We start from the raw sequence: 17,029 nt of genomic DNA on the forward strand, positions 1-17,029 counted from the left end.
CATTCATAAGGCAGAGATACCTGTAACACTCTGAAAGAGCTGAATTAACCTTTGTTAGGAAATTTCAAAAGTGTATTTATAAAGATTATTGATAATATATTCCATTAAAATATTAAAGAACTATTTGTTTGCTAAGAATATATATGCATATAAGTACATATAAATACATATGGATATATATGCACACATATATATATTTATATCCACATGTATTTATATATGTGTGTGTGTCTATCTCACCAGGCATTTCATATGTTGCTCTATATATCTGGTGACACCTGACTCCATTTTTTTCCTTCTTTGGTGGCTTTATGAGCCAAATATTTACAACTGTATTTTCATTCAGCTATAGTATATCTTTCCAGGGCTAGTAATGTCCCTCGCTCTTATAAAAAGCACTTGAAAAAGAAAGATATGACAAGAGGTAGTTAAGAAGCAAAGTCTCCCCCAGATAGCATAATTTCAGTGGTTTTCTTATCCATATACAGATTCTCCCTGAAGTGACTGTAGACTGCCTTATAATCCTTTACCATTGTGTTGATGGATGCTACAGCGTCATCTTTCTCTTCCAGCAGTTAAAGGTGCTTATGGTTGTAAAAAATATAGTTCTTTAGGATCATATGAACTGATACTAGGAACGTAAAATGCTGTAAAGCATGGTTTGTATTTAGATCATGCTTTCCTGCAAAACACTAATCCTAGTTAATTGTGGGGACACTTTGTTGTTGCATAACCTGTCTGTGGATTACTTGGAGTTTGCTATATGTCCTTCTTGCTTGAAGAGGCTATAAAAATAATGATCAGTTTTGTAGAGATGGCAAATATCCTCAGGCCAAAAGGGGATTTCAGTTTTCTACTTAACTCTTGTAGGTTCTCATTTTCTGTCAATTTGGTGCTTGTCCTTTTTTAAAACCTTCAGGTGTACATTTCTATCCCAATTTATGATCCACAATATCATTTTTCAGTTGAACTTAATTATCCAGTTTATAGTACCAGAAGCCTGTTTTAATGTTTTTTAATCAACTGAATTATTATTATATTATCAATAATCACATTTTCAAAATGATGGACAGTAGAAACAAGTTGGTTTTTATATTTTTCTACGATCCCATTGATCTTAACTTACTTAATTTCTGTCTGAAGAATTCCTGATGCCACTTTCTTTTCCATTCCTGTGACTTAGAACAGCAAATCTCCAAGAAAATTTAGTTTATATTATGGAAAACAGTATTGGGCATTAGGGTTGTATGTGATGCTAGTGGAATAAAATTCTAGGCCTTTGTAGAGACAACGATTTAAATAAAAATGTACAATTAGTTTATAAGCGTGAATTTATACATAGAGATTTGTGTTATCAGTTTTAATATTATGGTGTTTCTATGAGATATTTTTGTTCTGTTATAGTACAGGATTTTTCTTAGGCTTTAAAAAATTAAACACTAATATAAACTATAGCACTCTAAATTAGTTTTGAAGGATATAGATATTTTATTTTTAAAACAAATATCAGTTAACAAGTTAAAAAGCAAAACTTCCTGTAATTTATATTTTTGAATCAAAGATATAATTAGATTTCTTATTTTAAATGTGAGTAGTTACCTTTCTTCTGGCTTTTTGACACATTAGCACATTATGAAATAAGAGTTATTTCATTTATTATAAGTTTTGAATACCTCATTATATTTAAAGTTACAGTTCTATCTTCATTAAAAGAAACTTACTAAACATTATACAATTAGGTGTGGTGGATCTTGACTTTTAACTCACTCTGTATGGTCATTGGACTCTTATCTGGCGTTAGGATCAGGGTTATACTGATCTCATAATGAGTTGGGAAAGAGTCCGCATTTTTCTTTTCTCCAAAAGACTTTACAATAAGAACAGAATATAAAGAATTTTCTGTTTCATGAATGTTCCTTAAAAATATTTGACCTCATGGGGCACGTGCATGACTCAGACAGTTAAGCATCTGACTCTTGATCTTGGCTCAGGTTATGATCTCATGGTTTGTGAGATCACGCCCCATGTCAGGTTCTGTGCTGACAGTGTAGAGCCTGCATGGAATTCTCTCTCTAACTCTCTCTCTCCCTCTTGCCCTCCTCTCCCAAATAAATTTTTAAAAAGTTTTTTTAATCATTAAAAAAAGAATAAAAAATATTTGAGCTGTTAGTATTTAGGAGGGTAGATCATTTTAAATATTATATCATATTAAATCATTAAATCATTTTAAATCGTATTTTATTTCCTCTTTAGTAGCTTTTGGTGTATTTTAATTATCTTTAGGAATTTACCTAAATATTTAGTGTTCATAATATTCTCTGAATTTCTAAATCACTACATTATCTGTAGTTGCATTTCTTTAAAATAATTCTTAATACTTTTTGCCCTCTTTTTGTGAACCATTTTACCTTATGTATTTATTTTGTGGATCCTTTAAAAAAACTCAACTTTTGGCATTTTTATTCTTCTTTTTCTATACTTGTTTTCAATGATATATTACTTTCTGCTTTTATCTTAGTTATTATCCTCTTTTTCTTTGATGGCTATTATGTCTTTCTTTTCTAGATTCTTATGTTTAATGCTTAGCTCATTAGTTTCAGCTTGTCTTTCTTTGAATAAAAACATACAGAGTTGTAAATTACCTTCTCTAGGGGCACCTGGGTTTCTCAGTTGCTTAAGTGTCCACTGTTTGATTTTGGCTCAGGTCAAGATCTCACGATTCATGAGATTGGGCCATGTCGGGCTTTACCCTGAGCTTGGAGCCTGCTTGGGATTCTCTGTCTCCCTCTCTTTCTGCCTCTCCCATGCTCACACTCTCTCTCTCTAAAAATAAATAAATAAACATTAAAAAATACTTTCTCTGAATAGAATCATTTTCTCTGCACCATGTGTCAATTTGTTTTCACTGATTTTTCAATTATTTTTAGGTTTCTATATTTATGTGTTATTTGAACCATCAGTTACATAGGAATTATTTTTAATTTTCTTTTAACTTTTCAAGAATTTGAACATTTGGGAGTTTTATTTTTTTATATTAACCTCTGCTTAATTATAGTATGGTCGGAGAATTTAATTGATACAGACTTATTAAAATTTATTCAAGCATGTCTAATAATTTCATTTTGATCTGAGAATAGATCATTGTGGTTCTGAAGATTTTAACAGCAAGCAGATTTTACAGACATCATAAACTAAATGACAAAATTAAAAAATTATCCTAATGTCAATAATAAGTGCTTTCAGTAGGGCAGTGATATTATTTTTGTATTTTAGAAAAGCTGCTTCTGCTACAGTGTAATAAATCAACTTATTGAGATGCTGCTTCTAGAAAATTTAATATTTTAAAGAAAGGTCTATCTGTAAATAGATTAGAGTTGGTGATGTTCTGTGATGGAAGGATTGTGAAATAGATATTTTTCAAAAGAAGTGTTAGAGGCTTCCAGGCAGAGTCATGTGGAAAATCAAAGTAAGAAAAGCATACCGGAGAAATCTAAACCTGAAAGCGACCAGCGTCATGGAGAGTATTAATTAAGAGAAAGGATGACAAGACAGAGAAGCCAGTTTAGGGAGAGCCAGCTTATGTATATTTCATTTCAAGTTCAATGGGACCAATCAAATAATTTTGCAGCTCTGAGTAATTATTGATAGTGTTACTGTTTATTTTCATACATAAAAATGTAAAACGCACACACAAAGATTATTGTTTTCAAAAAGATAATTTGACTTCAGTGTATAATAAGAGCATCTGAGATTTGGTTGAATTTAGTCACATCTAGGAGCTGGTACACAAGTTATGAAGTTTCTCATTTATCCAATGCACAAATAAGAATATAGTGCCCACTACATTCAAAGAAAGATTGTGAGAAAATACTGGTGAAAAAACGCAAAATCCCTGTTTTTCTTTAATTCTTCATGTTACATGAAAATAAATAAGTAAATAATTTAATGATAGCTGTTGCAAGTAATATGAAGAATGATTGGGAGTAGTATTTCCAATAGGGCTATTATCAGTAAAGTTATTAGTGAAAACTTCTGAGGAAGTCACAGTTGAGCAATCATCTGAAGGAAGTGACTGAGAGCCATCTGAATATTTAGGGACAGGAGATTTTAGAAATAGCAAAGGTAAAGAGTGCTATTCAATAGGACAGTAGCCAAGGAAAGAGTTGAGAGTTGCTTTCAATAGTGTTCTCAAAAATAGATGCAGAGAAAAATGTAAAAGAAAAATTAAAAAAAAAAAAAAAAAGAACAGGCTGAAACTCACTGGGGCATTGCGGATGCTGAGTCATAGGAAATGACTTCCCAAACTGAGCATGTGGAGGTACCTGTGTTAGTTAGGGCTGCCATAATAAGGTACCACAGACTGCCGTTAAGGGTGACTTAAACAGAAATTTGTTCTTTCGCGGATCTGGAAGCTAAAAGTCCAAGATTGAGATTGAGGATCAGCAGAGTTGGTTTCTTCTGAGGCCTCTGCCTGGCTTCTAGATGGCTGTCTTCTCCCTTGTGTCTTCACATGGTCCCCACTCTGTGCCTATGCCCAGATCTCTTCTTGAAAGGACACCAGCCATATCAGATTAGAACCCACCCTAATGATCCCATTTAACCTTAATTACCTCTTTAAAGACCCTGTCTCCTAATACAGTTAACATTCTGTGGTACTGAATGGGGATTCAGGTTCAATATATGAATTTTGAGAAGCGCAGCCCCCAAACACTCACTGTAACACTGTAACCGTGTCATTTTCTCAGATTTGATAAATTGCATTGTGATTACAAGAGAGTAGTGGGGGAAGAAATTCATGTGAGGGAACTAGCATGTGAAAAACAGAGAGAGACATGTAGGAAATTAAGTTTTGACAAGAAAACTTTGTAAAGTCCAGTTTGGTGCAAAATCCTTCAGAGAAGTGTCTAAAGGAAAAATACACCGGGGAAGATCTACTCAGGTAAGAGCATGACTGGCTAAAAGGTCTGGGTTTTATTATATATCTGAAGGAGAATTACTTAAGGTTTATGAGCATGAAGGTGCTATAATCAGAAGTGTGCTTCAGGTTGATTAATCTGTCAGTAATATATAATTTATGATCATAAGTTTATGAGATTTATGTTTCTGAAGATTTATGTTCAGCAGTAGAAGTTGTTCCCACTAGAAACACATCTAGATGCACCAGGGGCTTAGATAAATTCTTGTTTTGCTGTGGAATAGAGGGGAGCTTGTCAGAATTGAGTGTTTCACACTGACACTGTAAAGTGCCTCTTTGTATTTCTCCCACAGGCTAGCTTTTGTTTCTGCTGTCACAAATAGAAATAGGATTCCTCCCCACTATAGCCGATTTCATGGAGTTTTGTAATGTTCTGTTCTTTAGCTGAAATAAACTAAGGTTAGTTAAGAACTAAATACAACAAAGAGGAAACAAATATAAATATTCACTGTATATTCTGGGATTTGTTGTGATTGTATAAACACACACAGGTACGTATCTGCACTGAAAGCCGATCTTTAGTTATCTGTGCAAATGCAAAAGACAATGTGCTCCTTCTAAAAACAGAGTTCTTAACATGATTAGAGGATGGAACTATTTGTTATATGCATAGACCCAAACCCCCTAAATTCCACTTTTTCCATTCCTAGACCTTAATCTTAATCCATACTATGGGTGTTGAACTTTCTAATCATCCAATATCTGATGTAGAGTTTAAGACTTATAACGAAAATTCTCTCTCCCTCGTGTGTGTGTGTGTGTGTGTGTGTGTGTGTATGCATATATATATATATTTTTTTCAGACACCATCCACCTTCGAGTTCTTGAGTCCTCCCCTGTCGGCACAGCCATTGGGAGTGTAAAAGCAACTGATGCGGACACTGGGAAAAACGCAGAAGTAGAATACCGAATTATTGATGGTGACGGGACTGATATGTTTGACATCATAACGGAGAAGGACACACAAGAAGGCATCATAACAGTGAAAAAGGTGCCCATCATCAATATAAATAGGCATCTTCCCATTTAGCAAATAATGGTTTTGTTATGTGCTATCCACACATGCATTATCCATTAAGAGATACCAATATCATGTCCAAATGTAATTTACATCACGCACAAACACGAGTGACATAAAGCCAAAGATCTCCTTGGGCATTTTGACCAAATACTTTTGTTGATTGAAACATGCAACCTGAGTTTTAACAAAATTTAAAAGGCAAATTAGTATATGTATGACTGTATTTCTGACCCATATTAATAAAAGCCCCCCCCATAATAATACTGTTTTCTTTTAGAAAAAATAGTTAATAGCTAATAATGGCAACGTGTCATCACATTTGGAGGCACAGAAAGTAGCATGCCATCTATCCAGATGTATGAAGCAATAATTAGAGTTGCTAATAAAAAGAGACAGCATATTTTTGAAGATAATTTAATTGTTCACATTTTCCCTTCTGCTACATAAATGAAACTTTTCTGCTAACATATGCTCAGTGATTCAGTTTAAAGGTAACTAGGTTTTTTATTGTAGCCTCAGTACAATTATTATAAGAAAAAATTAAGGCCCCATGAAAGATCCTAATGAAATGTCCTGAAAACTCTATTGCATTAAGTAACCACTAAAGAAATGAGTAATCAAAACTATCCGCAGATTCTGTTGCAAAGGCCAAAGTACAGGACCAAATGTTTTTAAATGGACGGTGACCCACAAAGGAGGAAGCAGCTTCTTTTTTTTTTTTTTCATGACTGGAAAGTAATAATAATGCAAATAGAATTTACTGCTTATCAGTTAAAAAAGGAAGGTTGAAGGAATCTGAAACCACAATGTCTTTTCTCTGCTAACAAAACATACCTTTTGGAGGGGTAAGAAGGGGAGAGCTTGATTTCATACTCATGATAGTTAAACTGCATCAATATGTAGGTCCCACTTTTTGTTTATTCATAATGTGACCTAATTACTAATTTGCTATCAGAATTTTTCTCTCTTCTCTTTACTCAAGGTTTTCCTGATCTTCAATGTTTCATACAACTGTTGAAAGTTTTATATTAGTCTTCAAAATTTTATAAAGTTTATGTAGTATCATGAGCCCATTAAACTGAATGGTAATATCATGACATAAATGTAAAAAGATAACTAAATTTGTTACTTACAAACATTTAGCAGTATCACAAGCCTGTGCATACCCACATGTACACATAAACACACAAACAATCTACCAGCCCGTTTTTTGTAATGAATCATCACATTATAAAATAGGTTTTAAGATTCTTTTCAATCTTTCCAAGATTTAAAGTCTAATTTTCCTATGTTCTGAAGTATTACACATTGAATGCATAAAAAGTAAAAATTGAACCCTATCTGATACGTAAATGTGATATTATTTTTTATAACTTTTAATTATTTTCAGTTAATAAACAACTTGACAGAACTCAACCAGGCTTTGAAAATCACACTGTAACTTGACAGGAACATATAATCCAATTTCCCTCACTCTAATTTGATGATTTATTTATACAGCCACTTGACTATGAGAGCCGAAGACTTTACACTCTGAAGGTTGAAGCAGAAAATACCCACGTGGATCCACGTTTTTATTACCTGGGACCCTTTAAAGATACAACGATTGTGAAAATTTCCGTAGACGATGTGGATGAACCTCCTATTTTTAGCAGATCCTCCTACCTGTTTGAAGTTCATGAAGACATTGAAGTGGGCACGATCATTGGTACTGTAATGGCAAGGGACCCAGATTCTGCTTCTAGCCCCATTAGGTAATTATGCCCATGTTTCAGATGAAAGAAAGGGGACTGCAATGTAGAGAGCATTAAATTCTATTTATAGCATTTAATGCATTGAAGTATATGAGTCTCTCCGTAAGTTGTACATCAATTTGAGTAGCACAAGTGTTTAAAGTAAATTGTCTCTGAATGTTTTGGGGGCAGGGCATGCACAGCTTCATACTTTGCTCTACTTCAAATCATGCCTTTTAGCCTAAAACCTAGCTCATATCATCTGCCTGTATCTTTTAAGGTATTTGTTGTTTTGATCCCAGTACAGATAAAGGACACTGTGTCAGCGGTGCTCTTAAAATGTAACCGAATCACTTCCTTTGTATTTTCAGTTTTTAAATGATATAAATTGAGAGTTTTAACAGTTAAAAGGAATATAATTCTAGCAATGTTACAATGCAGTGAAAATGCATTTTAGAAACTCCCCTATACTCCTAGGATCCATCAAAGAAGGGAAGGTTTTTGTTTGTTTTTGTTTTGGCTGTTTCAAAAAATATTAGTTAAAGTAAATAGAGCATTCCAGAAAGATCAGAGTAATTTAATTTTGATTTTTTTGCTTTGTGTTCTTTTGGCAGTCTAAAAACATGTGAATTATGATAAATGCATACAAATGAGAAAGACTCAAAGTTTTTACTAATATTTGTTCTATAATTTTGAAAAGAAATGTGGATATCTATATATAATATTCATCAAAATGGCCATTTTTAAACTCTTAGTACATCATGTGTTTTGGATTTTGTTCATTTCCCTAATTCTCAACAGGTTAATTGTGCCTCCCTCTGGCTCCACATGGTCCAGTCAAGTAAGAGTTTAAATGATAATTACACAATTTCCAAGCACACTCTTCTTTGATTCCAAAGTATACAACAGCATAATATTAAAAAATCTCTAATTTTTTATGCCATATGATGCTAACTCAACTCAAACTTAAAAATGCTATAGGTCCTGCATATATATATATATATAAATTAGTGCTTGATTTACAAAGTTTATCTAAATATTTTTTGTTTTGTTTTTATGTTTTTTAAAATTCCACTGTAGCAAAAGTACAGTGTTATATTAGTTTCAGGTGTACAATACAGTGATTCAACACTTCCATACCTTACTCATCAAGATAAGTGTAATCTTAATCCCCTTCACCTATTTCACCCATCACCCCCTCACCCCATCAACCCTCCTCTGGTGACCATCTGTTTGTTCTCTATAGTTTAGAGTCTGTTTATCTGGTTTGTCTCTCTCTTTTTCTTTCCTTTTTTTCCCCTTTTGTTCATTTCTTTTGTCTCTTAAATTCCACATATGAGTGAAATCAAATGGTATTTGTCTTTCTCTGACTGACTGATTTTGCTTAGCATTATTCTCTCTAGATCCATCCATGTGGTTTCAAATTATCAAAATATTCCCTTCTATTCACATGCAGCACCACAGACCACATACATGGTGATCATGTACAGCTCTCATCTGCCGACATGAATTCCTCATAATTGTCTCTTCCCCAATCCATTTGGCTTCATTGATATGGTTCCATTCTTGGATATTTTTTCCTTTGAAGGCTTTACATAACCAATATACATGCTTAATTTACCTATTAAATACCGTTCAAGAATTTTCTTGGTCTAGCTCTTCATTGATTTTAACAGGCTGTGTTCTGTGTTCCTGGTTTTAAAGTGGCATTTTTCAAAAGAAATACATTATTTTTAAGAAAAGTTCAATTTAAATCCAGTGGTGTTAGTAAGTGGCAATGTAAAGATATTATCCACAAAATGTAAATCGATTTTGCATCCTCTTATAGATTGATAATTATTATATGTCAAATATGCCTGTGGATTTTTGAAACAAAAATAAAATATGTAATCAGAATGCAAGTCTAAGGAAAGAATCCATTTATGTCTACCATTGCAATAGAATTAATGATGTTATTGCTTATTAATGACCAAGTCTATGCCATAAAGGCTGTTGTATAATTGAATTAATGCTAACTTGATATAAAAATGGAACTGAATATTTTGGGATATCAATCTTGATAGAACATGTAGTTTAAACATATACATGTAATCAGAAATAAAAGAGTTTTACTAATGCAATGTATTTATGGGATCGATAATGCTGGGGGTATTATAAATTGTTTATGTCACATATTATGGGTGTTAATATAATAATCAAAGGGATTTAATCAAATGTTTCTCCTTGAAATGATTTTCAAAGGGAAAATGAAAATTAGCACACAGAATTTGCCAATAGAGAATCAAAAAATATAATTATATCATGTTTGTAAAAGAACCAGGATCTCTCTTTATCTTTAATGTAATCTTACATAATTATCTAAATTTTATAATTATTTTAAAAACTAAGTTATAAGAAATAAGACGAAACACATAAAATGATATGACATGAACAATAATGCTTCATATTGATTTACATATTGCAACTTCATGGCCTATTTCTATAGAAATAAGAAAATTTATTTGCCAAAATGTCAAAGAAGTAAGTTGCTCTTTTTTTCATTTAACAAATATATGTGGATCCCCATATCAGATGTGAACATATTTCTCAAGGAGTTCTCAGTCTGTTAGGGAGGAAGATTCAGTAACTGAAATAATATTCATTGAGTGCGTACTATATCAAGAATGATGCTTGAGTTTTTTTCATCTTTGGTTTCCTGTTTGAGATTTAACTCACATGCTGATGTTGAAATGAATTTCTAATACAATGTGGTAAATGGCAGAGATGGGTAGTACAGGTACTTTCATATGGGAGGTATGTTAAGTCTTTTAGTAGTAAAAGAATTTTGAGATAGAATTTGTGATTTTTCCAGATATAGAGATTCAGTGTTTTACAAATTTGTGTGTGACTGGTAAGGCATGTTGTTTGAATGCAAAACTCAGTTCGCATTTTGTTAGTAGAGAGGGCTAGAGCTTATTAAGGAGATTTGTTCATTACTGGCCCATTTCATTTAGAACTGATTTAAAATAAAAATCCAAAATAAGCAGTCCTCAAAAGTAAAATCACATTCGTTATATTGACAACATAAGTTGTTCCTCTAATGCAATTTATTCAAAACCCAGCATAAGGATTATAAATTTCAGTGGATATTTTGAAATATTATACAGGTCTGGAACATCAAAAGAGAAAAGAGTTCTATGGCACTTTTAAAATCATTTTGTATTATAACTCACAAGACAAAATGAAAAATAATGTTTCATAAAAATATTAAAATAAATGACAGTGTAGTTTAGGAAAATATCTGCCATCACTGAATTTACTCTAGGACTTGTCATCTTTATTTTGCTTTGTTTTTTTTTTTTTTTTAAATATGGAGCATTAAATATAACTTGAGGATTATGCTTGCTAACTCAAGCATAGCCAGGATTTGTAGCCAGGATTGTAGGATTGTGAAGTGTATAGCCATCTTAAATGAGGGGTATAGCCATCTTCCATCTTGCCTGACAATCTCCCAAATAATGGGATTTATGCCAACTATCTCAACCTGATTGATAAACCTGGTGGTAGGCTTTAGAATGACTCCAAACACATGCCTTTAATCAATTTGCAGCATAGCTGGTTTTTTATACATACACTAAGAGTTTATTTGGTACAAATGTGTAAAAACTCCTTTCCCAAAATTTTGTTTTTTAAACATCTCTTGTCAAAATACATACATTTTTCAATGTTACATGTGGTTAACAGACTGAAGCTATATGGGTATCATACCATGAGGTTACTGAACATCATCATAAATTGATAACCTACTATTGTAAAAGAACTAATGTCTCCAATTTCATCACTAAGAAAAAGACCTTGCTTCTGGGAATGGTTTTGTTTTGTTTTGTATTGTATTTGTTTTTGGTTTTTTGTTTTTTTTGTTTTTTTTTTTTGTTTTTTTTTTTTTTTTTTTTTTTTTTTTTTTTTTTTTTTTTTTTTTTTGCATTACATCCTTATGGTAATTCCTTAACAGAATTCACAACTACTAGTTAAAGTCAGTCGGTGTTGCAACCACCTGTAATGCCAACTATTTGTAGAAAAAGTGGTCCACGTTCAGTTGAATATGGCAATAGGTAGTGATTTAATAACACAAGTATTCAGAAGACCAATAAGTGGCAGCTCTTGCCTTCCCAAGAGGAGGGAGGTAGAGATGGGAATGTGTGTGTGTGTGTGAGATAAATCAATGAAATAGTCTTCATTCTATATCAGTACTATGCACTTTTATGAAATTATTATATGATACTGTGTGTGTTTGCATTACACCATTTCCTCCTACAAACCAATAATACTGCATGTATTTTTCTTTGCTTTCTATGTTCAGATTTTCCTTGGATCGCCATACTGACCTTGACAGGATCTTTAACATACATTCTGGAAATGGATCCCTTTATACTTCAAAGCCACTTGACCGTGAACTATCTCAATGGCACAATCTTACTGTTATAGCTGCTGAAATCAGTAAGATGACTTTTATGTGTGTAATATTTAACATATAGTTTTAGATTTTGTTTCATTTTAAAAAACAATTCCTTCTGGGGCGTCTGGGTGGCTCAGTTGGTTAAGCATCCGACTTCATCTCAGGTCATGATCTCAGGGTTCATGGATTTGAGCCCCATGTCAGATTCTGTGTGTGTGTGTCTCTCTCTCTCTGCCCCTCCCCCACTCACACTCTGTCTCTGTCTCTCTCTCTCTCAAAAATAAATATTAAAAAATATTTTTAAAAGAATTCCTTCTCATTATATACATGAATTGTAATTTTAATCTAAGTTTATAAAAAGCTTTCAGCACCTTTAATTCTTTTCAATGATTTCTGTGTATACTGAGGCATCACTACAGGTATCCCAAATCAACATTTAATGTTGACTAATAAAAATTATCTAGAATTAGGCAGCAAAGATATCCTCTTTTGGGGAAAAATAAATGCATTACATTTATTGCATGGACACTAAATTAAAATCGATGGTAAATATTGGTAAAATAAAAATTTTATTATGTTTATTTCATTTTGAGAGAGACAGAGAGAGAGTGAGTGCAAGGAAAGGGGAGAGAGAGAGGGAAGCACAGAATCTGACGCAGGTTCTAGGCTCTGAGCTGTCATCACAGAGCCCAACAGGGGACTTAAACTCAGGAACCATGAGATCATGACCTGAGCCAAAATTGGCCGCTTAACTGACTGAGCCACCCAGGTGCCCCAGGTATGTACCATTTAACAACATACATGTAGGTAGGTATTATCACTTCCTTTTTACAAAGGAGGAAAGGAAGATATCAGTAATAATAGCTAACATTAAGCACTCTGTGCCAGGTATTATTCTAAGAATTTTATATTAATTTTCTCCTACTCATATTTTTATTGATGTTATATACTGGAGAAGGTGCTCCAAGGGGTTTTGGTCCCTTGCCCAAAGCCACAATACCAGAAGTAGTAAGACTAAGATTTAAAACTAGCTGTTCTGTTTCTAGATCCAATATTTAATTCTCTACCTAATGTACAAAATTTCATTCGAGTAATAACAGGCAGAGCCAGAACTCAAAATCCTATCTCTCTCTAATTGCAAAGGTTCTTGCCCATGCAAATGACCTGCTACGTAATTTTTGGAGCCCATTATAAAATAAAAGTGTCATATTTCTTGTTAAAAAGTGATTAAGATGTTTAAGGCAACAACAGAGCCTTAAAATCAGTGTGGGGCCCTTTTGAGAGGAAGGTCCTGTGCAATTGCATATGCCTGTGAAGCCAACTTTGTCCACTCACTCAGACTCGTTCATGGGTTCTAATTCCTGTAATGTGATTTACATGGACAGATCAGCTCTTTAACTGTTTCAAAAAGAAGCAGTAATTAGTGACTAAATCATGGAGAAAAACTAAGCCTATAAATTCCAAATCTGAAATACTAAGCCGAATCCACAAATACATATCAAAGTCAAGAGATCTGAAGCCACCATTCCAGGATTTGGAAGGCAGAGCTTTGGGGAAAAATTGGCAAAAGTCTCAGAAGGATGAAACTAGGCTGGACAGATCATTAACAATGAATTCAATCAAGATAAAATAGTAGACTTAGCTTTGTCCTTAAATCTGGCTCTGAAATACAGATTAACTCCACCATCCAAATGACCCAGTTTTTCCGTACTGAGATATAAATGGCTCTGCCATTTAAGGCTAACTGAAGAATTTTTTTCTTTGAGTTTTTCTATTCAGGAAAGCTTTTTATTTCTATTATCTATCTCCATATTACCATGGTGCCATGTGCCTGACAGAGTCCAATCTAATCATTCCAGAATCATGATTGTTTGTGCTCTCTCCTTGATTCAAGATCCAATTTTAAGCCTAACGAGTTAGGAATTGCATTTTCCATTTCAGGTACTTTGAGAAATTTAACTTCTAAAGCTAGTTGAAATAATTACGATTCTGTAAAAAGCAAAGCCAATTATGTTCTTCTTTTTAAGAACTAAACCTATTTTTTGCCCTTAAGTGAAATCAATTTATGGAGTAGCTGCTGGGAATGCCTACCTGCCAAGCCACAAGCAGTCAGGGGCCCATTATGCTGTTCTGGGTATTAAAGGGATAAGGGAGAGAGGGAAACAGCATATATAGGAAATTGTTTTTCCTAGATTTTAAGCACTGGGTTTGTGGTAAGTGTGCATTACACCAAGCCCTAAGCAGGACGGAATGATGTTTAAATGGACTTCTTACCAAGACGTTTTCCGGCCCTGCCTCTAACAGTTTAATTCTACATTCCGCAGCAGTGTAGCACATCATACAGCAAGTACTGCTCCAGGTAATTATTTAGTGCCCTATACCGTGAAAAAATTTCTCTCTTTTTCTTCTTCAAAAAATATTTTTAAATGCTATTTGGAGAATAAAAAGCCTAAAATTAAGGTCACACTTGGGCTGTAGAAATTGGTTGTAGAAACTAATGAGTTCCTCTGCCCACATCTGAAAATTTGACGATAATCATTGCAATACATTCTGAGAACAGGAGGGCAAAGTTCATGGCCAAAGAACTCCATTATCTATACCTAGTTCCTTGACAGTGGAAATTCTTGCCCTGAACAGGTAGAAAAGACACATCTTTCTAAAGCTTTGGATTTCTAGATAATTATTTAAGCTTTCCTTTTCTTGGACAATGGAAAAGCCTACTGAATACATAAGAATGCTCTCACATTTTAAGATCCTTTATTGCTGACACATTCCTGCTACGGTGGAGTGTGCCTGGTTGGCCCTGAGAGAGACTCAGGTGGTAAGCATATGCCAGCTACCATTCTGCACGATGACTCTTAGAATGCTTTATGTTTTTATTTGTACATAAGCTGCAACATCTATCTGTAAAAAGATTAGTGTAAGCACTGTTGTTTGAATAGGTGACTCTAGGCCTGATGCTTGATAAGCACATTATCCCTGTGGATTTAGCTTTTGATTTGAAGAGACTTGAATTATTTGTAAAGAAGCTGAAGAATCTTCATATTGTGTCAGGCAAAGGACTAACAATGCAGTTTTTTTAGATCTGAAACTTTTCTGTCTCTCTTGGCTTCTTCAGCATAGTTAGAAAGTGAATTGCTACCAGCAAGTTATTTTTATGTCAGGGCTCTATATTGAAAGAAAATATTTTGCTTATGTCCACTATTTAAGTAGATGAAAAAGCACATACTAGAAAACGTGGAAGAATCATACCTTCCCACTCCTCCCCACAGCAACAAATAACACTAGGTAGGTTAAGGATTCTCTGTAGGTGAACACTTTATAGGTGAACTCTGGCTGTTTGCAAATTGTTTAGGACTAGGGGAGGTAGGAAAAGAGTGGAATAGACTGTTCTTTTTTTTCTTTTCTCCTCTCTCCACTTCTCCACACATGTAGTCCTCTTCAGACCCGTATGAACTGTAGGAAAACCAGTTAACACATTTTTATTGTGTGAATGCTTTGTGTGGAGTAAGATAGCATAAGCTTTCAAGTCATGTAAGAAAATGAAAAAGGTATCATGGCGATAATAAGGATGATTTTAAAAATAATAGTCAACACGTTTTGAGCACTTAACCAACAAAGTAATACTTTGATAGTAGTTTTTTATAGTTTCATGCATTAACTCACCTAATTTTTCAAGTAACTCCATAGATTAGAAGTTCTATTTTGATTTACACTGAGTAAATTGAGGCATTAGAGAGACAGAGTAAATTGGCCAGTCATACAACGAATCAGTGGTGAATCTGGGAATCTACTCCAGGGTCTGAACTCTGTAACCACCTGACACACTAAGAAGTGAATAATAGGCAGCAATGCACTGGTAAATATGAAATCAGAACCTAAGAATGGAATACATATGGTTACAAAGGCTGAGTAAGACTGGAAAAGAGTGTTAAAGAGAGGATGCCTTTTAAAGTTTCCCTTGAGAAAAGAAAGATAGATAAATAAACTTCACATGGATTTAGAACTGTCTTCCTTCCTTCATATGACTTCAACCTTGTAAATGTCCCTGCTGAGTAATCAGTTCTTAAACATTATTTTTAAAAGTGCTGATTTCATTATTTTAGTAACATTATGATTACGTGGAAAGAAAGGAGAAGTAAATTCTTTTGAATGGTAATATATATCCTATCTAGAAATGACAATAATTTTTCTCTTGGTTTTGAAAATCATTTAGATAAAATTAGAAAGTTAGATAAATTTCACAAAGGCAAATAATAATACCCATAAACCCTGTTGGTAGAGGCCATTTAATAACATTGCTACTGTCCTTCACCTCATCTGTTATTTTTTGTTTTGCTTTGTTTTTATTTTTTTGATTTATTTATTTATTATTATTTTTAATTTACATCCACGTTAGTTAACATATAGTGTAATAATGACTTCAGGAAGAGAGTTTAATGATGCATCACTTACGTATAACACCCAGTACTCGTCCCAACAAGTGTCCTCCTTAATGCCCATCACTATTTAGCCCATCCCCCAATCCAACACCCTGCCAGCAACCCTCAGTTTGTTCTCTGTATTTAAGAGTCTCTTATGGTTTTTCTCATCCTCTGTTTTTATATTATTTTGCTTTTCTTCCCTTATTTCATCTGGTTTGTATATTAAATTCCACATATGAGTGAAGTCATATGCTATTTGTCTTTCTCTGACTGACTTATTTTGCTTAGCATAATACACTCTAGTTCCATCCACGTTGTTACAAATGGTAAGATTTGATTCTTTTTGATAGCTGAGTAATATTCCATTGTATACATATACCACCTCTTCGTTATACATTCATCAGCTGATTGACATTTGGGATCTTTCCATACTTTGGTTAT

At 33.5% G+C, this 17,029-nt stretch overlaps 1 protein-coding gene across 1 annotated transcript in view; it reads left to right on the plus strand.

The window, feature by feature from the left end:
* The window catches only part of LOC120224597 (cadherin-10), a 189,103-nt gene that overhangs the window by 150,030 nt on the left and 22,044 nt on the right, over positions 1 to 17,029 (plus strand). The window contains exons 6-8 of the mRNA XM_039222856.1: positions 5,779 to 5,966; positions 7,497 to 7,750; positions 12,069 to 12,205. Of these exons, the coding sequence (XP_039078787.1) occupies positions 5,779 to 5,966; positions 7,497 to 7,750; positions 12,069 to 12,205 (579 nt within the window). The remainder of the gene's footprint in view (positions 1 to 5,778; positions 5,967 to 7,496; positions 7,751 to 12,068; positions 12,206 to 17,029) is intronic.

The sequence above is a fragment of the Hyaena hyaena genome, unplaced genomic scaffold (genome assembly GCF_003009895.1).
Source record: "Hyaena hyaena isolate Hyena2069 unplaced genomic scaffold, ASM300989v1 scaffold_1198, whole genome shotgun sequence".
In the NCBI taxonomy this organism is placed as follows: Eukaryota; Metazoa; Chordata; class Mammalia; order Carnivora; family Hyaenidae; genus Hyaena; species Hyaena hyaena.